At 38.8% G+C, this 26,997-nt stretch overlaps 2 protein-coding genes across 3 annotated transcripts; one reads left to right on the forward strand and one right to left on the reverse strand.

Annotated features, from left to right (window-relative positions):
* Positions 1 to 1,149: 1,149 nt before the first annotated feature.
* LOC144646593 (ATPase family AAA domain-containing protein 2-like) lies at positions 1,150 to 19,102 on the forward strand. The gene is made up of 20 exons (XM_078506242.1): positions 1,150 to 1,286; positions 1,449 to 1,606; positions 1,728 to 1,774; positions 1,890 to 2,146; positions 3,564 to 3,897; positions 4,288 to 4,428; positions 4,843 to 5,030; positions 5,383 to 5,524; positions 5,931 to 6,079; positions 6,424 to 6,672; positions 6,934 to 7,321; positions 9,319 to 9,752; positions 11,128 to 11,346; positions 11,692 to 11,791; positions 12,220 to 12,419; positions 12,882 to 13,127; positions 13,263 to 13,299; positions 16,394 to 17,137; positions 17,615 to 17,850; positions 18,315 to 19,102. Exons 1-20 carry the CDS (start codon positions 1,197 to 1,199, stop codon positions 18,369 to 18,371), a joined length of 4,416 nt encoding a protein of 1,471 aa, XP_078362368.1. The 5' UTR covers positions 1,150 to 1,196; the 3' UTR covers positions 18,372 to 19,102.
* Positions 19,103 to 19,226: 124 nt separating this feature from the next.
* Positions 19,227 to 22,359, reverse strand: LOC144646594 (acyl-coenzyme A thioesterase 13-like). 2 transcript variants are annotated; one of them, XR_013569455.1, is made up of 4 exons: positions 22,195 to 22,359; positions 20,869 to 21,053; positions 19,563 to 19,964; positions 19,227 to 19,532 (listed from the first exon to the last, which is right to left on the reverse strand). XR_013569455.1 is itself a non-coding variant. In XM_078506243.1 (3 exons), the coding sequence occupies exons 1-3, from the start codon at positions 22,357 to 22,359 to the stop codon at positions 19,775 to 19,777; spliced, it is 540 nt and encodes a 179-aa protein (XP_078362369.1). In that variant the 3' UTR covers positions 19,227 to 19,774. The 2 variants fall into 2 exon arrangements, 1 of the variants encoding a protein (XP_078362369.1); XM_078506243.1 differs by having other exon boundaries at positions 19,227 to 19,964.
* Between the last annotated feature and the right edge of the window lie 4,638 nt (positions 22,360 to 26,997).

A 26,997-nucleotide genomic window follows, 5' to 3' on the forward strand; every position in this document is an offset into this window, starting at 1 on the left:
GAGGGTATGATTTCAGGTTACTGTGAGGGTAAAGTGCTTTGTCTGTCAGAACACAACACAATGACCCCACCCATTTTATATTGCTGGAACCCGGAACGGGTACAACGCACTAACCATAAGCCAACCCCGGTGGGGGGGGGGGTACTCAAAAAAGTTTTATACGGGGAGGCTCCGCCCCGAGTTCTAACCCCTTACCCTTTTATATACCATTTTGACAGAAATCGTACCCCTTTCGTATACCTTTAACTGAAAAAGGTACCCCTTTCATATACCTAAACGACGTGGCGTGGACTTAAAAACAGGACGTTTTCTTGTCATTTTTCATGTAGCGCTTAATAAATAAAAATAACACGGCCACAAATTGCGTCTGTTCGAAATATTTTAATTAAAGGCCCTTTTAAATACCTATTAAAGTGACAGATTTCCATACCCTTTCATATACCTAAACTCGTGAAATCCCTACCCTTTTATATACCTGAAACCTGAAAAAGGTACCCCTTTCGGGCGGAGCCTCCCCGTTGACCCCGTATAGGCCGTTATAGGGAGTACCCCACCCCCGGGAAGCCAACGAGCCAGCTTATCGGCGTTAATCAACCGAAGCTAGTTAAGTTGGTTTTAAATTGCTGAAGTTTCGAAAGTTAGCTCTTCGTCAGAGTCACCAACTGCTCCGACCAAAGCTTTTTTTTTGCGCCTACTTTGCGGCTGTTTTTGAATTAAGATGTCCCCTGAGTCGCTGCAAAAGATTGCGTCTCCCGCTATATTTAAAAATATATTCGTATCCACAGTAAATTAAGACTAAAAAAGAATGCTTTTCAAAATGATGAATCCGACATTAATGTGAACGAAAGGGAAGTTCGATTGAGACCTTTGACTTTCCGATCACATTTCACTTTCAACTTTTACCAACGGGACGGAAGAAGTCCTTTTCATCTATCTGTTTCATTTTTTATTATTTTCGAGATCATGGTGTATATAGCTATATGCGAATTGCGTTTTGGTTATTATCGTTTTATTGATTGACTACCTCAAAGAGGGAAAAACAGAAAAGGAGAAAATTGAAAAGAAGCGAAGATCCCGCGGGATTACTCGGACAGCCGGAAAAGAGTACAGGCAGTCCTGCTGAACGGTAAATCCGGGACATCCATTCCAAACAATGGCTCAATGCAGAAAATGGCGGACGAGGTAAAGCGACCATCATGGTAAAAACCAGGGAAACTACGGCTTTTGTTCGCACATTACGGTCTGGTAATGGAAGGGGGAAAAATATAGGAAATAGAGAAGAGAAAGTGAGTGTAAATATTTGGATTCTATCCATACTTATAGGTTAAAAAGCTACGTGCGTTTATGATAACAAGTTGCACTGTACAAGCATGCATGCTTTGCATTGTCTAGCTTTCTAGAATGTAAACCTCAAATTAATAGCTTAAATTTGTATTTTTATCCAAAAGGTTCCGTCAAGTGATGAAAGCGGATTGGAGGCAAAACCTCTGCCTGCTAAGAAACGTCGTTTACGGAATAGCGGAGAGTACAATGTGAGCTTGAAATGTCCTGTTCTTGAGGCCACCGTGCCGCTAACTCGAACACGTTCAACTCGCCAAAACCAAAGGTAACTTTATATTGGTATCTGTTAACAATGACATATTGATGGAACTCAGCTCTTGCTTTGTTGCCTGCTTTTCAATTGCCTGAACACCGAAAGTTGAAACATATTCCTGTTTTCATTTCAGAGTACTCAATGGCCCCTCCGTCGAAACCAGGAATTCGGAACGGCGAGGTATGCATTGGGAAGCCCTCTTACACCGGCGCTTGTGTTTTTAATGTTTCCTTTCTACAGTTTTAAGTACTTTTTTTACTTCACTACTCGACTTTTTATTGTTTTGTTACGGCAGGGAAAGGAACTAGACCTTCAGGCTCCGTTACCGAGAAGGGAAGCAAGAAAAACACGAGCAGATTCGTGGACGAGAACGATTTGGTTCGCCGCAGCGACAGAAAGCGAACAAAGGTTTACGAAACCTTGAATGTTAATATGTTGACAGATCATCGTTATTTGACCGGATTTGAAGAATCAAAATCTCCCAAGAAGAAAGCTGCAAGGAAAAGATATTTGGACGAGGAAGAGAGCGATTCACAAACCGAAGGCGACGAGGTAAAATTTGAATATTGCGTTGTTTGGTTTGAAATTGGCGCCAATTTCTACTTTTTGGCGCCAATGGCATAAAGCCTCACGAGAGGGATTTTTTCTGAAACTTTATGTCTCCTGGGTAGTTCCTTGTAAATTTACTACTATAAGTGGAAATTTTGTATCACTTATAATGACAATTTTGTGAACTTTAGGTTGAATGATGATTGTTTTGACCTTTTCAAATAAAGTATGAAATGCTTCATGTGTTATATTATGAGTGTAAGTCCAAGCTGCTGAATTATTTCGCACTTTTTCTCAAAATTTCCAACCTTATCCCCCACCCAGGGGCAAGGAACTAAGCTTTTCTCAAAATTATGTCCTGATTTTTAGTGATTTTCTTGTGACAAAATTATGTAAGGGAAAGCAGGCTTAAATGTTGTTAAATTTTGTAGCCCTAGTTAACAAAATGTGCAAATATAAATATTTGTAAACTACAAATCTCCATGCATGAAGGTTTCCCAGGCCAGGGGCAAAACAAAATGACTGAAACAAGTAAAACAAAACAAAATCACTGAAACAAGCAAAAGCCATTACTGTTATTGATTGCTATCTGTAAACAGGCATTATTTAGGCTAACCATAGTGCTGTTTAGGCTAACCCGGGTGACCTTATTTTGGTGGAATGAAAGAATGGCACCAATTTTATTGAACATAAACAAAACTTTTAAGAAGGTATAGTATTTCCTTTTTCTAATGTCAACGCCTTTATTTAACATATAGTATTGCCTTACTTACAAATAAAAGCTTAACAGAAGCAAACCAGAGTGAAAATGATGTCCATGCCATTTCACTTAAGGTGACCCCCAACCAGGAGTGCTATTTTGCAGGCTAACTGGAGTGCTAATAAATCATTCCAATGAGGAGTGGTGCTAACAAATCATTCCAATGAGGAGAACTAACAAATCAATCCAAACAGTTTTATTGCCTGAAAAATGGAAGTCTGTTAATATAACACCACAATATAACACCCTTAGTAACAGAAGATGGACTCCAAACACCTGAGAGTAAATTACCGTCCAATATCCACCACCTCAATAAAATTGTTCAGGATAGGATTACCAATTCCTGGCAGAACTTACACTTAATCAATGGCAATCAATAACTGTCACCCAAATGTTATCTGCTGTCAATGACTGGGCTAATTCAAGAAATTTGTCTAATTCAACTAATGCTATCTTTCTTGATTTTTGCAAAGCTTTTGACAGTATCCCTCATAAGCATTTGCTAATTAAATATATAATGGGGGACATAGAGGGAGATAAGGGGATTGCTCTGGCAATCTGGTTCGTGATGAAAACGACATTCTAATTGGTTCTCTGATGGTCCAAATATTTCACTATCACTTTTAAATTTATAGTTTTGTTTACTCATCTTCCACCCAGGACAACATTTCTAAAACACCAAGTATGTATGATCTTGTAAAGAGAAAACACGACCAGACTCCAACACCAGAGAAACGACACACTAGAAACAGTAGATACCATAACCAAGAGGAGGAACAGCCTGATGATAGTGACGAGGAAGAGGAAGATGACGAGGAGGATGATGATGAAGACAATGATGATGATGATGACAACGACGACGATGATGATGATGATGAAGACGATGATGGAGATGGAGAGGAAGTGGAGAAAGATTATAAAGGCTATCAGCTAAGGAAGAGGCGACCTATACCAAACAGATATACTGCACCACCTCTAACGTCTGGTAGAAAAGGTATGTTTTTTTAAGTGCCCTTTTACATGGTGCAAAGCCCCATGGAGCTATTGTGTACTAGCATGAAGGCCTTTACTTCATGTGCCAACAAAAACAGTCCAAACAGCCCTTCAGGACTTTCTTTGCTGTTGTTACTTGTTTCAGCTGAGTTGACAAAAGATTTGCCGTAACTTTAGTTTAGTCTATGGGTACAAAAGGTTGGGAAAACACTCACCCTCTCCTATAGGCAAGTCTCAAGCTTTTTATGTTAGTACATTAAATAAAGTCACTCAAGGTCACTCACCTTGAAGGCGATTACCATCGAAATTAGGTTTCCATCCCTGTTGCCTGAGTATCCATTCCTTATGTTGGCAGTTATTTAGTGTAAAAATAAATGTATGTATTTTACAGGAAAGAGAGACTTCCATATGGCAGTGGTAAGACGAAAGGGTGGGAAAAGAAAGAAACAAGTACAGTATGCCTCTCCTGTGAGAAAAATGCGCAGACACCATCGGAAAGCTCACAACATGAGTTCTTCTACTTCCTCTTCTGGTAGGGAGTTTGTTTAAAATGTACAGTTTCCGGCCCTATCCCCCACCCGAGGGCAAGGAACTTAGAGTAGTTGAACCCTCCCAGACCACCCAAAGCAAATCCTTTAGACAATCTACACTTACTGGAGACAGCAGAGTGGGGAAAAGGGTCCAAATACACATTTAGTTCAATACCCTTCAATCTTCCTTACAACTTAAAGTTGAGGATATTCGAGATCAGGAGGTTGATACAATATTGTTTCATAAGACTGTGCATTTTATTGTGATGGTAAATAAGTCTTGAAGATAAGAGGAAGAATATTTTGGTGTTAAGCTAGTAAAGTTGCAAGGGGAGTGGTTTAGCTTTTTGTCAAAAGTTTGAAGTGTAAGTTATGTAGTTACTACATCTGAGGCACTATTGTTTTATGCTTTCTAGATGACTCAGACAATGAGAAAGATGAAAGAAAGTTTGAACGCAGAAAGTCTAAGAGCATGGCAAAAGCCAGAGGCCGTTGTCTCCCAATGAACTTTACCATGGATGACGCAGCCACTGGACTTCTCAAAGAGAGAGCTAGGATTGGTTCAAGTTTAGCTGATGTGGATCCTATGAACATTGACAACAAGGTTTGTTTAGGTTATTTTACAAGCAGTTACAAGCAAAATTGCTCTAAGCAGGAAAATTGCTGTCTCTGTTTGTTTGCTTCTTTCTTTTTTTCAGCTTTTTTTTGTCTTCTGTGAATTTTGCCAGTTAAAAAGACTTAGGTTGGCTTATTTGCACTGACAATCAAAGGCTTTCTATATTCTGTGTTAATTCATCTGTGCATTCCTCTCTGTTGATCACAGCAACACCCACATTGAGGAGAAACCAATCAAACTTTTGCTAATTTAAAAGCTGCCTGTTTTCAAGGCTGAATTATTTATCCCATCAACAAATTGCAATACAAATTCATCATGAAATTTTGTTGTTTTATTTCAGGTAATGTTTGACGCTGTTGGTGGTTTAACCAAGCAGATAAGGGCACTAAAAGAGATGGTATTGTTTCCACTGATGTACCCTGAAGTGTTTGAGAAATTCAAGATTTCTCCCCCAAGAGGGGTTCTCTTCCATGGACCACCAGGTGTGATCTTTTGTTTTGTTCATTATCCACTGTACAAGAGTTAAAAATCAGTTTGGCTCCCATTGACAGCTCTCTCATTTCAATAAATGCATGAATTATTATATTCCTATTACATGTCTAGCACAGGGCTGTCATTGAGTTAAGGGCTGTAACCCCTAACACCTGTTATGGCTGAGTTCATTTGATGTTGCAGGTGAAGTGTTGACTGGAATTGTTATGCTTGCATACAGAGCAAAATGCTATGGCGTATAACTTTAGTGTAATGGCTGCCAAAAAACTTAATGACAGCCCTGTAGCATGTCTCTCAACATGGTTTAATACACTGTATGTGTTGGTACATGCATTTCACTTCTACATAAAGATAACATTTAATGTAGAAAGTGACTAACTGAATCTTTTATTTCAGGTACTGGTAAAACACTTGTAGCACGAGCTCTTGCTAACGAGTGTAGTCAGGGTGACAAGAAAGTTGCATTCTTCATGAGAAAAGGTGCAGATTGTCTGAGTAAGTGGGTTGGCGAATCTGAAAGACAACTGAGATTGTTATTTGATCAGGTATAGTTTACTTTGATCTTGCATTGTCTTAATTAAGAAATTTTATAAAACTTGAGCTGAAGGTCGTTCATTATTATTAGATAATAGAAGGTATTTGGAATGTTTTATATATTGGCTATTAACCTGGATTTGTTGATAAAACTTATTCAAATGTACAATAAATATATAACATCCACCTCGCAAATTATGTGTTAAAAAATTGTTTTTACAGTCTGATTGGTTGTTTAAACTCATGATTAACTGGTGTTGACACTGGATGTTCCATTTGTTTTCAAAGTATTTTGCTACAGTCCACCAGGTTTGTTGTCTCATAATCTTAGCCTGATGCTTTTTTCTCCATACAGGCATTCAGCATGAGGCCTTCTATAATATTTTTTGACGAGATAGATGGACTGGCACCTGTTCGTTCCAGTCGTCAGGACCAGATTCACAGTTCCATTGTATCAACTTTGTTAGCTCTAATGGATGGCTTGGACAGTCGAGGCGAAATCGTGGTCATTGGTGCTACTAACAGAATTGATGCTATTGATCCTGCACTCAGGCGCCCTGGACGCTTTGACAGGGAATTTCAATTTGCTCTTCCTGATAGAAATGTAAGCCCTGTTTGAAATAGCTTTTTACCATTGCTTAATACATTTGACAATTCTTCACAAGCTTGAGTTCATTACATATAGGCCTATCATAGACCAAGAATAGCAAGGTATGAACCTTGAGAGAACCAAACATTTCACATTTGCAGCAACTCAAGATAGGCCTGTTTACAGCATGCAATGTACTGGATTATGTATGCCTTGCCGTATAACAATTAACTTTGCTATTTCCTATAAAATAAGAGCTGGATCTTTATTTTTTAGGCAAGAAGAAGCATCTTAACCATTCATACTCGTGAATGGGAACCAAAACTTCTTCCATCCTTCATTAGTGAGGTAGCTGATCGCTGTGTTGGTTACTGTGGTGCCGACATCAAAGCCTTGTGTACAGAAGCAGCACTGTTTGCATTGAGGAGACGTTATCCACAAATCTATAGCAGTGCGAGGAAACTGCTAGTGGATGTCAATTCCATTGAGGTGACTGCTAAGGACTTCCTGAAGGCCATGAAGACAATAGTTCCTGCATCACAGCGATCCGTGGTTTCACCAGCGAGAGCTCTCTCACCCCTGTTGTGGCCACTTTTGAAGAAAGGTTTGACTCAGGCAGTGGAAATCCTGGAAAAGATATTCCCCCCTGCTCACATGAAGACAGGTACTGTAAAATTCCAAAAATACTATCCCATATCTCAGATGCAAAAATCCTTCTGAAAATAAAGCCCTTCTGAATATAAGCCCATATTGATTTTATACAACCCTTCAAGTTTATTTTTATCCTTAGTGGCCATTTGGCCACCGACTACTCAAGTTTGGTTGCCAGTGAAAAATTTTAGTCGCTAAATTAAGCCCACGCTTTCAATCCTTCTTCTCAATTTTAGTCGCCAGGCTGGCGACTTCGGTTCCAATTTAGTCACCAGCTCCAAAATTTTAGTCTCCATGGCGACTAAAATGGTCTTAACTTGGAGGGTTGTTATATAACTTTTTTTTATTTTAATCCCCAATTTTCAAACTTGTTTCATTATTCATGTTGTTAGAGAATGCTCAGTGTGATAATAATAATAATAATAATAATAATAATAATAATAATAATAATAATAATAATAATAATAATAATGTTTTTTATCCAGGGAGCTCACATCACCAAAGGTGTTATTCAGTGAGGCCCTGCAAAATAATAGTTCAAATTAATAACCGGCACGCATACATGCATGCACAGGCGATAACGCTTTACAATGATCCCAGAAATTGCATTTTTCTTATTCATTTTAATTTTTATTTGCCTTGACTACAAAACGAACCTCCAATACATTACAAACCTACAGTATGATAAGATAAATACATTAAATCATTATGAACTTCGTCATTTAGCAACAGAAAGGCCCAGATTTGATTTCCACCCCTAGTCGATACTGAAGATTGTGTGAAATTTCCGTATTGAAATGGTCTGAAATGTAATGAAGTCAACACCGCTTACTAGAATCACTTACATGCATTTATGCAACTTATCAAACAAAACATTTTAGATCAGCTAAATCAGCAATAGGGTAGAAGTTCTTTCTGAGTGAACTCTGGCTTCTCGTAAAAATAGGAATACGGATACCGTCACTGTGTTATTTTTAATGGCTTGAGATAAATACCCGAATAAATATTATCAAAAGCAGTAAAAGGAAGATGGCGAGTCGCGAAGGGAAAAGTTAAATATTATCGACAACAATGCACGTCAAAGCAAACAATGATTTCAGATAGCTCACCTTTGCAATCTATAAATCAAGATACTGCTGCCATCGGTCTCCCTTTTGGAAAGGTTTCAAAAGTTATGACACTAACCGGCCTTCACTCGTCAAATTCAACATCAGTCAACTTAGTCTGCCATCACGTATGCCGACTTCGAATACACGTACAACGGTTAAAAAGTTCTTTAAGCGAGCTCACAATTATCCAGTACATCATTCTCCCCTGACCCCAAAACTCCGTTTAACTGTACGTTAGAAATCAAACGCGTTTTGCCGATGGATGCTCTTAAAGTTGATCCATACTCATTGACAATCAAAGATGGCGTACCGAAACTGAGTAAACAACAAAGTGCCTAGTTCCCAGTGCTACTCGGTTGGAGTAATCTTTCACTCCGGCCTCACACGGCCGTCCACCGGGCCATAGCATATAGGCGTTACCGCCTAAAAATTAAGAGATTAAAAAGTAGTTTAAGAATTTAAAAATTTACAAGATATAAAATGTATAGTATTAAGGTGCACAATAAAAGGCACAGGATAAAAAATTTAGCTAAAAACTTCATTCTTCAGGGCTTGCTTAAAAAGTAAAATTGACTTAATGTCTCGTATCGATCGACTTGTTGAGTTTCAAATCACTGTTTAGAGAGCTTTACTATGGGGTATTCTTGTATGCACCAAAAATTTTCAGTCACAGTATCCCCTCCAAATTAAAACCCAAAGCTTTTTGAAATACAAATTTCCATCTGAAAATACCCCCCTCCCCCCAGAATATTTCAGTGTTAATAAAAACTTTAGTATTCTTTGGTAAAAATAAAGAACAGCATGTCAAGAATTACCTGTCTACTTGTGCCCTGTTATATCAGACGTAAGGAAATTAAGTCTTCTAACGGTGTGTTATTTTGTTGTTTGTTGTTTTAAACAGTGACAGAGAGCAGTCCCAGTAGCCTGATGGGAAATCCCAGCAGTAGCAGCCGTCAGGAGCAGCGCAGCAGGGTGGCTGCTGTCTTGAGTGATGAGGAGGCCAGCTCAGATGATGACTTGGGACCTCCTATCTTCGAGTCTCTTCCTGGCTCATCAAGAAGTGAACGATATATGCGACGAGTGCAGCAGTTCTCTTGCGATCCTGAAATAATGGAAGTTCACCCTTCTTCTTTCTTCAGCTCGGCAAATGGCCAAACCAGAGGGCAGTCAACATATCGACCCAGATTTCTGATATGTGGGGGGCAAGGCATGGGTCAGTCGACGCACATTGCTCCTGCTTTGCTGCATGCCATGGAACATATGACTGTGCACTGTCTGGACTTGCCTGCTCTGTATGGAGTCACCTCCAAAACCCCTGAAGAAGCTTGCTCACAGGTACAACACTGTCTCTTTACTATGACGCCTCCACAAGGAAATATCTGTCAGTTAGTAAATATGGTGTTTTATTGTCAATATTTTAATTGAAGGGTTAGGTCACAAAAAGGGCATTAGGGAGTTCGGCTAAAAGTGAACATTGCAAAAAACAATTCCAAATTTCGTGTGCAGGTTTTTTGGCATGTGTTTAACATTGCACTGTATTTAATTTCACTGGCTTTTGCTTCGTTTCCAAAAAATAATGTATTTAAAAAAACGTGGTTTCTCCAATCGGTGTCTAAGAAGTTTCTTTGTTTAAGATTAACAAAGGAACTACTAAAAGACGCTGACTGGACAAACCCCGGTTTTTTGCATATGTTATCTCTAACAAACACAGCAAAAACAAGAGGAAATAAAACAGGACAATGTTTTTCAGACAAACCCACATACAGGGTCCGAAATTGCGCCTTCCTGGTCGCCAATGCGACTAAATATTGAGAGCTGGCGACCAGAATTTCACAACTGATCGCCCGCTGGCGACTAAGATGCTTTGTAAGAGTATTCAGAGAAATTGATTAACGATAAAATTCGGAGCCGTTTTTTAACAATTTATTGACTCACTTTTTATCTTGGCGATGTCCTTGAAATAACAGTGAAGTAAATTTCTACCTACATAATGTATAAACTCCCCAACAGCTCAGCCAACAGCTGCGATCAACACGACTCGAACATTGTGAGCCGCCATGTTGTCTATCTCAGCGGTTTTCCCTATGACATTGCTCGGCGGGCGCGCCGAGCAATGTGCTTTCGCTACAACGTTCCACGAACGCAACATTGTTCTCACTGTGTTGAATGAAAAACTGCCTGTCGAAATATGTCAGAAAGTTGGTGGAAATGATGTTTTTTCCCGATGTTTTTTATATTTAAGAGCGGAATGTTTGAGTAAGACTGTAAAGTATTTTCTGTTTAAATGTTAGAGAGTTAACATTCGATAAAGAAGACTTCTTAAGACTCTACTTATAGGCAAGTACAGCATTTCTTTGAGTGGTTACGGTCTGTAGAACTGGCTTTCATATCGTCGTTGTTTTGTGGTTTAATTAAGCTGTTTTTGAGTATACAAAGCAGAAGCAGAAGCAAAACAAGTGTTTCATCTTAAAGTATAAAAGGAAAGTCAATCGAAAAAATTGGCGACCAGAAATTGCCATCTGGCGACTAAAACTTTCGGTCCGGTCGCCAGCTGGCGCCGATGTAAAAAAGTTAATTTCGGACCCTGACATAAGAAATTTGAAGTTGTATCAGTGATGTTCATTTTTAGCCCAAAATCACTAACACCCTTTTTGCACTGAGCCCTTCAATAAAAGAATACTTATGATCACTTTGTTTGTTGCCATTTCAGTTGTTCCGTGAAGCACGTCGCGCATCCCCTTGTGTGTTGTACTCACCTCATTTTGATGCATTGTGGAATGCCACAGGAGACAGCCTGCATGCTACATTGCTGTCGTTGCTTCAAGATCTTCCGCCACTTGCTCCTGTGTTGTTTCTGGCAACTGCTGATGACAGTTGGTGCTATCTTCCGTCTATTATGAAGGAACTATTTTCTGAGGAAACAGGACAGGTATAATCATAAGCATTAATCTGCTACATTGTTTCTGAGCAGTTTTCTGATGCCTTGATCAAGCCTTGGAGGTTTAAAACTGAAAAGGAGGGCTTAAAGGATGTGAGAACAAACTTCGAGTGAAGCTTCCTTTTTTCCATCTGAATGGTTGCACACCTACCTTGTACAACAGAGACAATAAAGAGTGCAGCTGGAAAGTAATGTCCAATAGCTAGCATTTCATTTACAGCTTGTTTAAAGTATAGAACCATGTTAAATGAGGTTTGCTTTAGAGCCCAGTATATTGTTGTTGCTGTAATGATATTATTTAGTACACAACACTGATGACTTTGAGTTCTAATCCAGGTATTCCGTGTGGCTGATCCTACCTCAGATGAAAGAAGAGCCTTTTTCCAGAGTCTATTCCTTGAAGGAGCTGTACAGCAACCCAAACCAAAGAAATCCAGTAAGAACTATGTCCAGTCATCTCAGCACTGTATGTTAATTTTGTAACATGGAAAAAAGTGTAGTAATACATGTAAGTGACTCGGTCAAGAAATGTTTTGCAAGAAGTGTTTTTAGTCAGAATTTGAAACATTGATGTCCTACATGGTGGTTAATCAGGATTGGTGAGAACTTGTTTTTGCTTCTATTTGTTTAAGCAATGAAGATCATTTAAATGTACAGCAACATTTTTTGTATTGAATATGAATTGTTCAACAATGACACAAGCATGTGACAAAGCAAAAATCTTAGTACCCCACGGGAATCGAACCCATGGCCTCCCAGATACTGGTTGGGCACTCTAACCAACTGAGCTTCGAGAGACTTGTGGTGTGCTGGGCCATTTACTAGATTGATACATGTATGTGACACACATTTTTTGTATTGTAGAAAAAGATCAAGTGGTGGAAGTGTTGCCTTTTGCTCCTACCCCACCTCCTCGGCAGCTGTCAGAAGCAGAACTGCAGAAAGCTCGGCAAGATGAAGAGAACACCATGAGAGAGCTACGCATCTTCCTCAGAGATGTAAACACCAAACTTTTCCAAGATCGCAGATTCAAGGAATTTTCAAAACCAGTGGATTTAATAGAGGTATAAAGTGTGCACAGAGTACCTTGAGCAGCAATTTTGTTTTTAAATTTGATTGTCAAAAATAATACCGGTATTATGACATTTGTTATTAGCCCGAGTAAATGGGCATCTATCTTTACCTGATAAGATTTCCCCAACTCGAAAGATTTCAGAAATTGCACTTTTCATCAGGTTTTTCACCAGGATTTTTTAAGTGGACATCCAAAAATTGTTATTAGGCCTGACCCCACCCTCCTAGACGGGTCTGAGGACAAAATTTAAGCATGAAAGGTGTATTTCTGCAGTTTTCAGTGCAAATTCATTTGAAGATTTCAAAATTTGCAAAGTTTCTGATGGTCCAAATGGACACACTTTGAGAATGGAAATCACACCTACTGATCGACAAGAACAGACTGAAAGAGACTGAAAAGTTATTATTTTGTTAGTAACAAGGTTGTTTTTTCTTACAAAAATTGTTTTCAGGTACCTGACTACCTTGAGGTCATTGATGAGCCAATGGATCTGACAACAATAATGCACAGAATTGACTGTCATCACTATAGTACATGTGCACAGTACTTGGCAGATGTTGATTTGATCACGAGCAATGCTCTTAAGTACAACCCTGACAGGGATCCCATGGACAAGCTTATCCGACACAGGGCTTGTGAACTCAGTGATATGGCAAACTCCATAATCAAGTCGCAACTGGAACCAGAGTTTGAGAAGGTAAGATGTAGCAATTTAAGGGTGAATTAGAAGATTACAGAAATCCACCTGGGGAGGATCTCAGTTCCTAGCACAAACTTAGAGACGTGCTTCAAATCAGTGTTTGACTCTGAAAATTCTTTTTAACTTATACAGACTTGTGAAGAAATCATAGCATCAAGAGAAAGAAGAGGTAAGATATGACTTGAACCTGTATCTTCTGTTATGGTAGTGTAAGTTCCCAGGGGGGGGGGGGGGCACTCCCATATATGAGCTATATAGGTATGTGCCGCTGTGAAGGGCATGGTTTTCAAGGAGTTTAGTCTGGGATAGGGTATAGAAATCAGAGAGTTTTGGTCTAGAATAGGGTATCATTTGCCAAGAAACTGATCAGTGGTATGAAGAATTAAGTCCAGAATAGGAATAGGAACTCAGAAGAGAAAGAGGCTTCCTTAGACGTGAATAAAATCATTGTGACATTGTTGGTTGACGGATGGTTTTCCATTAAAAACACTTATAGTGATAAAGTTTTAAAAAGGAGCAAGTCTGGGATGGGGTAGGGATTTTCGGTATCTAGTCTAGTATAGGGTTGCAAAACCAGTTGAAGATGGTCTGGTATAGGGTAAGGGTTTCATTGTCCCAGCGGCACACCCCCACCCAAAAATATACAGGGTGCCCCCCCCCCCACTGCCAAGCAGATAGGTGACTACAAGGACCTTTCTGTGAATCACCCCCTGTCATTAGTGAGAAGCTCACAATGTTGAACAGTGGATGAAAGGGAAAGGGAAAGTAAATCACACATGGCAGATATCATTAAAGAGAAAACTTCACTCTTTAGTGTTTTGATTGTGTGAAACATTGCTTACATAGTTGCACGAGACTTAGCAACGTGCATCGTTGCTGAGTCTCGCGCATGGTTTGATGAATACAACTACCGTGATTCCCTGCAGGCGTGCGCTATAGAGGGAATCGGCCATTAAGTTGGCTTTTAAGAGATACTACTTTTAAGAAATACATACTTACTGTACATGTATAGCTAGGAATGTTATATTTGAAGGATGAGTTTTACAGCCGATTTCAGTGCAGTGTGTAGACCCATATTTTTCAAAACATCATTCAACCACAGATCATTCGTCCAAGGCGATCATGATAGTGGCGATAAATATTTTTTATGCATGCACAAATTTGGTCAAGCTTAACTTTTTTATATGGCAGAGGCTCTTGAAAATATTTTGAGAGATGCAAACTTCAATCTTTTCAGCCCTATCCCCCGCCCGGGGGCAAGGAACTAAGAAACTTAAGCCTTCTGTGTTTGTCAAGTGGATGAATCTGAACAGTATACAGACCTTTACAGAAAATTAATTTCATACAAAGCGTGACAGCCAGAAAATAGTTCTGCCATATGTTTATGGCTAGCTGAGCATAAAATTCTTGTACTTTTTGTTTTTATTGGTGTTTTTTGTTTTTCTGATGGTTCAGCAAAGCAAAGCAATTTCTGACAACTTAACTGCAGAAGAGTTCAATCTGCACCAGTTAAATATACTGTAAAGAGTTGTGGCAGCAGAATGAAATTCATTTTGAAAAACCCAGGTCTACATGCTGCACTGACATCGGCTGTAATGCTACAGTAACGCCTCGAGCCATGCGGCCCATACTGCCGGAGCTTATCCTGGTTTCTGTGGCATTAAGGGGCTAGGAATATTTCTACTCCCCCCTGAATGGGATGCTAGTCCATCGCAGGGTATCCCCCAGCATTATGTCGCTGGTACCCATTTATACACCTGAGTTGAGAGAGGCACTATGACAGTAAAGTGTCTTGCCCAAGAACACAACATAATGACCCCGGCCAGGGCTCGAACCCGGACCGCACGATCTAAAGTCCGGTGCACTAACCATTAGGCCACCGTGCCTCCTGACTGACTGTAAAATCATTTAGCAAGGCTGAAAAGTAAAACATTACATCACTTCACATTATTGCGTTCGACGAAGGAGAATGCTGCCTAATTCCGTTTTTATTCGAGTTTTTTGGGCTATCTATGTATGGTTTTCAATTTGGCCACCCCAGAAAATTTTTCAGGGGCGAATGATGTCATCTCCATGCCATGTGGTTCGTGGTGTTTCAATATGGCGTCCATTTTAGAATCACCCAAACGTGTTTTGTTTGAAGAAGTGGCCAAAATGTTTATCCAAAGTTAAAATAATACCGAAAATGAAAAGCATAACATGGTTTTAGCCAGGGAAGTAGAGTTTTAGTCGCCACCGATCGCGGCGACAGGCACTGGTATTTTTGTTTCTCGCCAACACAACAACAGCGATGAAAGGATAACAGGCTCAAAGCTGGTAATTCATGTACTTTCGACTGTGCTTTCACAGGTGTTTTCTTCGTTCTTTTGCCTTCGCTTATTTATATTTTGATATTTTTCGCAGTTTTCTCTAAGGTAAGCTGTAAGTGAAGTTGTATCTATATTTGGAGCATCAGTACTGAGTAGCAAATATGACTAAAGCTACTTATCAAAAGCTGTGTAGTGGTTTGTTTTGTAGGAAACAGAGGCTGCAATTCGCCCCCGGTGAAGACACCGAATTGTGACGTGTCAACTCAGCTGCTTTACTAAACCGATTTAACTTCTCTCTGCGTAGAGACTTGTGAGACTCAATATTATAATACACCAATATATTCCCTTCGGCCACCCTAAGCAAAGCTGCAGACTATTGGTCACTATTTCAAGTTGTTGAGCCATTTTAAATTACTGTTGAGTTACATCTATTGTATTTTATAATTGTAAGGAAATAAAAAGCTGTTACTAATCGACTGGTATCAAAATGCTTGGAATGGCTACATTTTCAGTTTAGTAGTCTTTTGTTACTGTCAGTATATATCACAAATAACTACCGGTATACGGTGTATGAGCATTTTCCAGAGTATCTTCTTGATATACATTGTAATTCTATTTTGAATTCATTTAAGACCTTTAGCCACTTCGCTTGGCACAATCAAAAGGGTTTTAATATTCTTCTTTTATGGTTTTGTAGAAAGATGGGTTGGTACAAGCAGATCAGGTTTCATCAGCTTGGCAATGTCATACATTTTCATACATGGACCTTTTGTAGTTTGCACATGACAAACAGACCTCAGATATCAAGAAAATATGGAACTATAATATCATATTTCCCACCCCATGCCTCCAGCTTTCCCTGCCCTTCGCCCCTATCACCCTACCCTACCGAACGCATTCCACTAATTTTAAATTATGCTAGTAAAATATTATGTTCATTTTGTTTTTCCTCAGGTGATAAACCAACTGCTGCTGCTCCTCCATTTGTATTTGTTGCTCCAGTGACACAAAGCACAATAACTAATGTTGCCTCCACATTGTCTGGGGACCAACAGAGAGACAAAGCAGCACTGGGAGTATCAGACATCACCTTTGTGTCAGAGTCACAACCAGAGAGCAATAGCTCCAGACAGAGGAAAAAACCTCGACGGAGGAAAGCACCAATCTACTGGGGGAAGAAACCTAGTCGAAAAAAATCAGAAGTGAAGCGGAAATTAGATTCTGAACTTGATTTGGCTACTGGAGAGTGCTTGGAAAATGGTGAACATGCCGAGAGAGACACTGAAGATATTCCTGGCAATTCTGGAGGAGAAAGGTCTGCTGATGAAGAGGAAACTGAAAAGGCACACATGTCTGCTGATGATGAAGAACATGAAAATGTACAGGATGCGAACAGTGATGAAGAAAATGATGCCACGGATCATCAAGATGACGAGGACGATGTTGAGCTGATGGAGAATGGTGACACATCTGTAAATAGGGATGTGGTTTTGTTAGACTCAAATAATCTGGGAAGTGAACTACAAAACGGTGATTTGAATTCAGATGCTGTTCTTCAAAATGAGTCAGAGAATGCTTCACATTTGCCTGAAAGAACTCTGAAAAATCATGTTTTGTTTGGAAAAGAATCCAGCCTACCAAATGGGATCACTTCAGATGTTTGCTCAGAGGAGAAGGAATGTGATGTTGAACATATTGGTGAGAACAGCTCAAATAGCATTTCTTTTAATAATGGTACAGAATTTAGCTTCAAAACTTCTACATTTGGCAGTTCACAGATTGTGCTTCAATTAGAAATAGTGTCATATTGTGAAAAGCCACAAACATTTTGGGTATATCAATTTAACAGTGTTCATGTAAATCGTGTGGTTCAATTTTACACTTTAGAGTTTTCCTTTGTTTTCTATTCATTATCATCTTACCATACACCAAAACAAAAGAAAATGGCAAATTATACCAAGTTTAAAATTGAACAGTCCCATATATTTTACGCAACCAACTTTTTTCAAGAACAAATTCTCAAGTTAATTTTAATCACTTACAATGTAGTCAAACAATGTAGTTTTGACATCTCTATTTAGTCCACAACAAAGTAATGAGAGTATAAAAATTCTGATAGTGTTGAAACCATCTACATGCAGTGCTAAATAGTTTGCTTTGTGATGCTCTTTACAGAAGAGGAGTCTTCAAGCAACCAGCCTCAAAAAGAGCTCGACAATTCAGTAGAGGACAGTTTAGCAAACAGCAGTGCGCTTACTGAAGATATCAAAGAGAAACTGGAGTCTTTATTGGATTTGTTAGTCGATACAACTAAGGGGGCATCAATAGAGATGCTGGAGAGATACTACAGTGCTCTACAGTGCTGTGTTCATAAACAGAGACACAGCCGTGACAAGAAACAGCTTCTCAAGGTGGGTAGTGTATGAAGACATTCCTCGTTGTTTGAAAGCCTATTACCGGTAACCCTAAATAGTAATTGGGATTTACGTTAACCAGGGTGGATAACGCTATCCATCGGATAGATTGCTATGCAGTGGAGAAGTAAGAAGTAAACAAAAACAAACCGCGCTATCCACCGGAAAGTGATTTATCTGGTTGATAGCGTTATCCATCTTTTGAACACCTGGGGCTGTTGTTTAACATGGGGTTTCACTGCCAGGTTGACATGAGCCAAACTAAATAGGTAAAAAATTACAGAAATTGTTATTGGTGTCAGTTTGAGGAGTGCAGGTAGTAAATTCATTAGAATTTCTTGCAGTAGCTGGCATATTTCACTGGAAAGTGGCTTGCATTTTAAATCTTGACTATGGCCAACTGTTTGATTGATAGATGATTGATTGATTGTCATTCTGTTACCGGTAATTTTTCCTTTCAGGACTTGGAAGTGATGATTAAAGGTTTTGGACAATCTTCAAGAACAGCAAGAACATAAGCACGCAGAAAAATCAAACAAATAGCGTATGGGACAAATTTTGTAAAATATGTTGATTATTGTTCAATCATTGGTGGTTATTAATTTATTGAAAATTAAATTATTTTGCTATTTTCTGTGAAAATGCACAACAACCAAAGAAAGCAATTTTTCCTATCTTTTGAATGGCTACTGTACAGATCAACACTTTGACAAAGCAATAGCATTTCTATACATCATTTAATTTTAAACCTGTTGTGTTTTTGAGGAACTGGCCAACAATTTGTTACTAAAATTATTGTACATAATCGCATTCCTTACTGACCCAACATATGAACTTAAGGTTTTTGAAAAAAAAACTCTTGTTTTTGAATTGACTAAAAGCAAGAAGACATTGCATCTGAATAACTCAGCTGGCGAGTATTTCTAATTTTAAAAATGTAAATTTGCTCACTTTCAAATGTTTTGGGTGGGGTGGGGGTGAGAGGTGAAGGGGGTTGAAATTCAAAAAGGTGAAAGGATAGGCTAAGTCATAAGTTTGTAATGCTGAGCTTAATTTGGTGCAAAAAATATTTTTTATGAAATTGTAACTTCTTTACGATGTGTTCAACAGTAAATGTGCAACACATCTCTATTTGCTACATCATTTAAAGAAATTGCACATCAAACAACATTTCCATGCACAGCTTTAGTAATTAAGTTACCAATAAGTTAAATAAGCTTTGAAAAATAAAAACAATAATTTACCAATATTTCCGGTGTCTGTTAATCTTGACTGCATTGAGGAACCAACGTCACAAGCTTAGCATGAACTACCCCTAAAATATCTCATCCAAATGATGAGGGTATTTGTAATGATACTAACCCAATGAATTTCATAACTTGTAACATGTGCATTCTACTGATAATTATGTGCAGTGATTTTTCACCTTGACCAGGGGTCAATTCAATGAATCATTTACAAGTGTAGCTTTTGTTTTCGAGGTCTAAAACAATAGCTACACTTGTAAACTACACGTGTAAATGATTTATTGAATTGACCCCAGGCCTTTTTCCAGCTAGTAAATCACTGCCAGATTTATTACAAATATTACCTCGGATTAATTTATTTGTACATGAAGTGGGTGTAACAGTGCAATAAAATGGTGGTTGCCAGTCACCGTAACATCCATTTTATACAAACTAAAATTCTTTGATGTTGTTACTGACTACCTGTATAAAGTTCTGCCATTCTCTTTATAAAAGTAATTATTGATTGAAAAATTGATAACAATCTAACTCCTGGTAGAAAAGTTTTCTGTGTGTGAAGAACAGTCACTGACAAATACACCGTAGTTCTTTCAGAAAAATAATATAAGGCTTGCCAATTGAATTATTGTTGCATTCAAAACAAAGGTTCCCTTCCAGAAACCCTAATGTTCTGTCTACCCAGACTCATCGCCTGACTTGTCTTTAGATGGGGCTTGCCCAATGAATTTTGTGTGGCTTCCTTTTGCTATAAGTTTCCCGTCCTTGTTTAACAGTTCAGCTGAGGTGAAGACCAACGTCCGACCCATCTTAACAACTTCTGCATTTATGGTAATTTCTTCTCCTAATGGAGCAGCTCGTAAATAGCTGTAGGTAAACCAAAGTAAAATAAAAAACAATTCAGTTAACAATGGGGAAGTTGTATACACTCAATACCCGATTCCCTCTATGCCATGCACGTGCAGGGAATCATGGTAGTTGTATTCATCGTTGCTAAGTCTTGCACACAATTTGATGAATACAACTACCATGATTCCCTGCAGGCGCATGCCATAGAGGGAATCAGGCATTGTGATGGTCTGTGGAGTGAAAACCATTGATCAGACTGAGCTTGTCCCTAGATCTCTTGATCAGCTTCATCCACAAGAGAACTGGGAACAAGATGATCAAACTATGTTCACAGCATAACCTGTGTTGGAACAGTTGTTGTTGTTATTATTATTTTTTTTTTTTTCAAAAAATACTAATAATCTAGATTTTTATAATTGTCTTAGTGGCTAACAGACTTGCAGGCTGTGTAGCAGTTGTTTTATTTTTTGAGAATAAGAGGTGTGTGACAGCTTGGATATTGATAGAGATAGGGTGAAGGAAGGAAGGCATTTCCTTTCATTACCCTCCCATTCTCCCTCAGTCTGCTCTCTCTTTTTTTTCTTTTTCTTTTTTTGGCTTCATCTAGATCTTGCAATCCACACTTTTTTTCCCTTTTGCATTCTTGAAAATAAACAATAAACCATTTAGCCTGCCTCCAATGTGGCGAAAAGGACCGATGATGATGATTTAGCCTGCAAATGCAGACATAATTTCAGTTGTCATTTCTCTCCGTCGAAAAGTAATTAATTACTTTTCAGCAGAGAGGAACGAAGGCAGGAAATACATCTGTGTTCGCAGGCTACCAATCATTCTATTTTGCCAGAAAAAAATTAAAATATTTTTAGAGCATAAAATAAGTTAACTGAAATAGGCAAAAACTACTCAGAAATGACAGACTTACTTAAGGTTCATGTCAATGCTAACACCTGGTAAATGTGGTGGCTTAGTTAAAACAGCAGCAGTGGTTAAATTGTCTACCAAGAATGCTGTCATTCCACCATGCAGGGTACCAATTCCATTTAAATGGCTTTCATCCACTTTCATTTTAAATGATGCTTTGCCTTCTTGGAGTGATAGGAGCTCAACCTGTACCAACAATAATTTTGTATTTAAAATAGTTCAGGTTTTTAATAGTCTCTCTCACAGCCCTTTTTAGTGTCATAACACAACGCCCCTTCCAATTGTGGGGAGGAGCATTGCACAATGACACTGCAACAGCTGCAAGGGAGACTAGGTTTTAAACTGTGCATGAGAGGGCAGGGCACTGTAGTTCCTGCTAACAAGTACCGTAATGATTCGATTTAGCGCCCTCCTTCAAATAAGCGCCCCCTTCCGAATAAACGCCCCCCTTCGAATGTGGTTTTGTAAATAAGCGCCCCTATTCCAATAAGCGCCCCCATTCTAATTAGCGCCCCGTTCTTATAAGCACCCCTATTCTAATAAGTGCCCCTATTGTGGATAACTGCCCATACTGAAGTCATTGACATCAACTAGATAAACTCCTGACCGTTCGCCGTACAGTTCATGTATATATTTACTGCTTAAATGAACAATTATTTTAAAAGTAGCTGAACTTTAAACAATTTCTAACTGTTACAGTTTCTGTTATTGTTAGATACATTTGGTTGTTTCTCAAGAAATTAAATAAGCGCCCTGTCCCGAATAAGCGCCCTGTCTCGAATAAGCGCCCTCCCTCGAGGTGCCAAAAGTAAATAAGCGCCCCGGGCGCTAAATCGAATCATTACGGTAACCTGAAATCATGCCCTCCTCTCTACCTTGTCTTTGCAAGGAAAAAAAACCCGCCTGATCCCAGGTTAACAAGCGACTACATATGCATGCCCTCCTCTCCATATTAGAGTAAACAAGAACCCAACCTTCACCCAGATCCCATTAATAAACAACACCCCCCCCCCCCCTTGCTGCACCTAGTATGGCATGAGGGGGGAGGGGGTGATTTTACTCCCCTTACTGATTGCACTTTGGGTTGGCATTGGAAGTATACCCCCAAAATGGAACTTTCTCTACAAATAATTTAGGTTTCAAATAATGGATGCTTCTCATACAATTTCGATGATTGTAAAGCTTTAAATTTATTAAAGCCAAACTGTTCTTTGTCTTTTTTGTGAGAGGAGATATAGGGAAAGAATTGGCACAGGCACAGGGCTTGCTTAAAAACACTAATAAACACTCCAAAAAATTAAATCGAAAAAAACGCTTTTTGTTTTACCGTTTTTGCCAATCTGTCAAATCCTTTCGATGAGAATGCAGACATTATAACTTGCCGAATTTTCTGCAGCATCGCCATGTTGAAATTTAATGTTGGCTTACATGAAATACTGACCTTAATCCCCCCATAACCCCCTGCGGTGCACAGTGCCGTCCCAGTCCACATTGCGTATTCTCGGCCTCTTTCGTGTAAACCAGGAATTGGAAGGTTCGTTTTGTGGAACAAAGCGCAGTTTTCAAGCTTTTAGATCCGTCCATTCGCCTAAGAAGAAGTAAGTTACATTCTACTTTAGTTTTCTATGTACATTTCGTACTACAGATGTTACGTTTCTCTGCTAAAGCTTGCATGAAAAACTTTACACGTGTACTTATGTCTGCAACATTCGATCTCCTTTGTAAAGTGATCGATTGTTTGTCTTCATGCTGTTGAAAACTTTTCGTATAACTCATATCTTTGCCGTAATTTCTTTACGAAACAATCGTTGTTGGTACAATAAGCATAGGCAGACATCGTTTCTATGCTAGAGAATAATTATTTATGTTATTTACATTGCGATTTTTTTCCTGAACGTGATGAGCTTTATTTTGTGTGAAATATAAACTTGTTCTTGTGTTCAGCACTGTATATGTTGTGGTTTAAATTAACCTTTGGTTATATTTTTTTAAACGAGTTTGATTTTTATTTTCTTTCGTTTCAGATTATGATTATGAAAATGAGACAATGAAAAATAAAAATCAAACTGGTTTAAAAACTAAACATATATATTTAAACCACAACATAAGCTTACTAGTATACTCCTTTCATTAATTGTATTAAGGAATAAAGGTCTTAGGTAATATCCTCTCCAAATAGCCAGATTGCGTTGGTGAAGCTCATAAAAGAGGCCCTGCCAAGGAAGATCCCGTGTCGCTTGTCTAAATTTAAAAATGTCCCGTGTCGCTGTTTTATCACAATTCCCATCGCTGTCGGTAGTTGAATTGAAGGAAAGTTGCTTGTCCTTGTTGGAATTTAAGTTTATCCAAAAGGGTTGTGTTTTGCTGCAATTTTATGTAATGTGCTGTCGCTACTTTCTGGGCCATGTCACTTGTTGGACCCTGGCAGGGCCTCATAAAACTTATTTTTAAAAGCAAAGTTCAAGATCAATTCATTATTCAAGCCCCAAATAAAAACACTCAAAAAATTTTAATTTTGCCCAAGGCAGCAAATTTTCACGTGCTATGAATCATTACTTTTTTCCACTAACAACTGTACCACAATATCACATTACATCTAGCACCCCCTTCAGCCTATCCTCCCCAAAAATAACATAAAATTAATCTGTTTTATTAATGAACAGTCCGCTTTGTTTGATTTCAGCCATGATCACTGATATTCAACTAGCAGCCTTTGCAAACATCCTGGGAGTGTCTCTATTCCTTCTTGTTGTTCTGTACCACTTTGTAGCAGTCAATAATCCCAAGAGGAAAGAAGAATAACTTCACTCACTTTACATTAAAATGTAAGTTATTGATAGATAAGCCTCTCACCAATGTGGCCTGGGTTTGATTCCAGGACCTGGTGCCATGTGGGTTGAGTTTGATGTTGGTTTTTTTCCTTGTTCCAAGAGTTTTTCTCCAGGCTCTCTGGTTTTCCTCCCTCCACAAAACCATCACTGCTAAATTCCAATTAGATTGGGAACAGTGGACGAAGAGGTCACTCTCTGAAAGTGCAACTGAAAATTCCCATTTATTATTTAGTTATTATTTATTACCAACTGGAAGATTCAACAGTACTCCCCCTTCTCCCCTCCCCCTTCCCCTTATAGCACTGTAAAATAAATAAAATAAGTTAGCGTTTTAGTAATTATTTGCAAAAATGCTCTAATAAAAATCTTTTAGTAAATATTTATTACTATGATGTTTGCTATACCGGTAGTTCTTCACTGTCTATTTTCTTCTTTAGGTACAGAAATTTAGCATTCAATGGTCTTCACTGCCTCAGGACAAGAAGAAACCAAGTGTTTAGATGAACAAGTCAAGATGTAGAACTTAAATTAACTCATGTTGCTGTTTGAATTTTAATACAAAAGTTTCTTCTGTGTAATGTTGCTTTTAAGACAATAAAACTTTATATTTGTAATCTTAACAGCTTTGAAATTATGATACAGTAGTAGTACAGTGTAGTGGGTCCTTTTTGCTGTCTATCACATCTGATATTATACTACAATCCTTGACAAAAGTCAGGGGACACTTTACCCTTTCACTGAAAAATGGGCATGTCTTAACCTCCCCCTCCCCACCTACAATGCAGTCCAATGCAGTGTTGATTTCTATCCATCCAACCATGCAATACTATTTTGACATTGTTTTTGGGGGGAGGGCATTATAGAAAATCGAATCAACTCGAAAGCAGGACTGTTTTAAGGTGGCTCGACCCAGTTTTTTTCTAGCGATACCTATCAACTTTGAAACCCTCATACTTCAAGGGATTAATGTCAATGACATATCCACTATATCACATGGATTACACATAGACTGAACTACAATATGATATAAATTTTTGCGAGATCAGAATGAATATCACGTGACAATGACGTCACACGGGTTTTTGCTCTGAATCGAATTTTAGCCCTTAACCGCATTTTCTCTCGAGATCGTCCACGCTACGTCTACCTTGGGTGTTTGCCTTCAGCTCTGCGGAGTTTCATCGAAATCTACAAGAGGAATTTTGAAATATCTTGGAATTTGTTTTTAGATGGTATAATTTATGCGTAAAATAAAGACAAGACTTCATATAAAGAAATTTGCTTCTTTTTTGATGTTTAATGGGAGGCTTTAACCCTCATTCCTTTTAAAAATGTCCCATATCAGATATCCAAACCGTAAAAAGTAGGTAGACTTGCGCGATTTCGAAAAATATGAAATATATGAATCATAGTGAAGCTCAATGCTTAGCTCTATTTACCAATTTTACGCCTATTTTCGCAAAAAGCACGATTATTTCAAAACTCGTCGATGAATTTTCCCCAAACTTTTTCAGGGTGGCAATTGATCAGTACACTACACAATCCCTGAATTTGATGCTCATTGAAATCTTTTAAGGTTGTCTTATGTAAACGCAAAATTGAGTAAATATTGAGGCGATCTCGTAGTTTTGAATAATTTTGTGCTCTGGGATTTCCTATTGTTTCGAGTTGAACACAACATCGAATTCCTGTGCACCACGCGTAAAATGACTACGCTTGGCTACCTTCCGAAAGCTTACCGGAATCTCTCCGAAACATAGGCGTACGGGCCGGGGGGGCTGGGGGGGCTGCAGCCCCCCCCAAATTTTGGGCAACTCAGATTTTTTGGGCAGCAAGAGAAATTTGGGCAAAGCCAGTTTTTAAAGTAGTTTTCTTTTTTTTTCTCGAAAAGATAGATATTTTCTATTTTAACCTGAAGTCGGCGTGGTTATTATTTTCTTGACAATGTGAGACCAGATTCACTAACAAGATTTACCCAACACACATGTAAATTAGGAGTTGTGGCACAAATTGTGACAACTCGCTCGGCTCGCCCGGGTTCGCCTCGCTCCTTGTCACAATTTGTGTCCACAACTCCTAATTTACATGTGTGCGCGGAACGCAAGACGCCTTTCTTACCCCCCTCGCGAAACGAGTTGCAAAAAAGGCGTTGGCGGCACCTCTAACGGCCCGCAGCAACAGAGAGCGCCACCTGTGTGCTATATTTATTTTTCAATTGAACAAATATTTTTCTTTAGTATATGCAACAGATGGCTGCCGCAAGATATTCGTCAGAAGTTTTGCAAGCTAAGATGGAGGAAAACCTCCGTGAATTTCAAAGAAACCCCCAAAGAAATTTGTCTTTTTCACTCGCCCACACCGATTTTAACGAATGGCTTAGAGTATGGAAAATGGACATACCCGAAACTGACACAAACAACAAAGATCTTTTAATTTTTGCAAAAAAACACAAAAAAAAGTTTTATGATCTTTTGGAAAGCGAAATTGATGACTTACGAAGCTTAAAAGCAAGCTTTGGACTTGAAGTTAAATTTTCGATACAAAGAGACGGAGTTACGCAACACATGAACCACTATTTCAGTGAAAGAGAACCGCACGTGTTTTCAAAAAACACCAAAGAAGAAATCGAAAAAGAGTTTGTCAGATTTATCGAAAAAGCAAAGGGAGAAATTGAGGCTTGGTCAGAGAAGGGCTCGGGGTGGAAAATTGAAAGAATAGAAATGGCGTATATCAATGTCGCGCGTTATCAGCCATTGAGAGGGGGGAGTTATCTGCCTTTACCACCAAAATTGGCAAACAAAAAAGCAGTTATTAACGTGCAAAACAGGGATAACGAATGTTTGAAATGGGCTTTGAGAGCTGCATTATTTCCGCCAAGAGATGGAAAAAATCCGCAAAGAACAAGCAGATACCCAGTTGACGACGGAATAAACTACAATGGAATCGATTTTCCAACGCCTCTAAAGCAGATTGACAGGCTTGAGGCGCAAAACAACAACCTTGCAATAAATGTGTTTGGATGGGAAGACGACTGTGTGATACCTCTCAGAACAAGCAAAAAAGAAAATAGCATTTCCCGTATAAACCTTATGTTAATTGAGTCAGGATTAATTCAGCACTACTGTTTTGTAAAAAGAGTAAGCGCTCTGCTTTACGATCAGACTAAATCACACAACAAAAAACACTTTTGCATGATGTGCTTGACCGGTTTTACAAGAGCAGACTTGCTCGAAAAGCACGAAAAATATTGCAATGGAGTTAACGGCAGGCCAACAAGAATCGAAATGCCGGAAGAGGGG

The sequence above is a fragment of the Oculina patagonica genome, chromosome 3 (genome assembly GCF_052425735.1).
Source record: "Oculina patagonica isolate OP01 chromosome 3, crgOcupat, whole genome shotgun sequence".
NCBI lineage: Eukaryota > Metazoa > Cnidaria > Anthozoa > Scleractinia > Oculinidae > Oculina > Oculina patagonica.

Coding starts and splice junctions, on each gene's coding strand:
- LOC144646594 (XM_078506243.1), bottom strand. CDS start 22,359: ATGTGGACTGGGACGGCACTGTGCACCGCAGGGGGTTATGGGGGGATT. Junction 21,054..22,194: donor TTGACAGATTGGCAAAAACG/GTAAAACAAAAA, acceptor TTGTTGGTACAG/GTTGAGCTCCTATCACTCCA. Junction 19,965..20,868: donor AGCATTGACATGAACCTTAA/GTAAGTCTGTCA, acceptor GTTTACCTACAG/CTATTTACGAGCTGCTCCAT.
- LOC144646593 (XM_078506242.1), top strand. CDS start 1,197: ATGGTAAAAACCAGGGAAACTACGGCTTTTGTTCGCACATTACGGTCT. Junction 1,607..1,727: donor TCAACTCGCCAAAACCAAAG/GTAACTTTATAT, acceptor TTTTCATTTCAG/AGTACTCAATGGCCCCTCCG. Junction 17,851..18,314: donor ACAAGAAACAGCTTCTCAAG/GTGGGTAGTGTA, acceptor TTTTCCTTTCAG/GACTTGGAAGTGATGATTAA.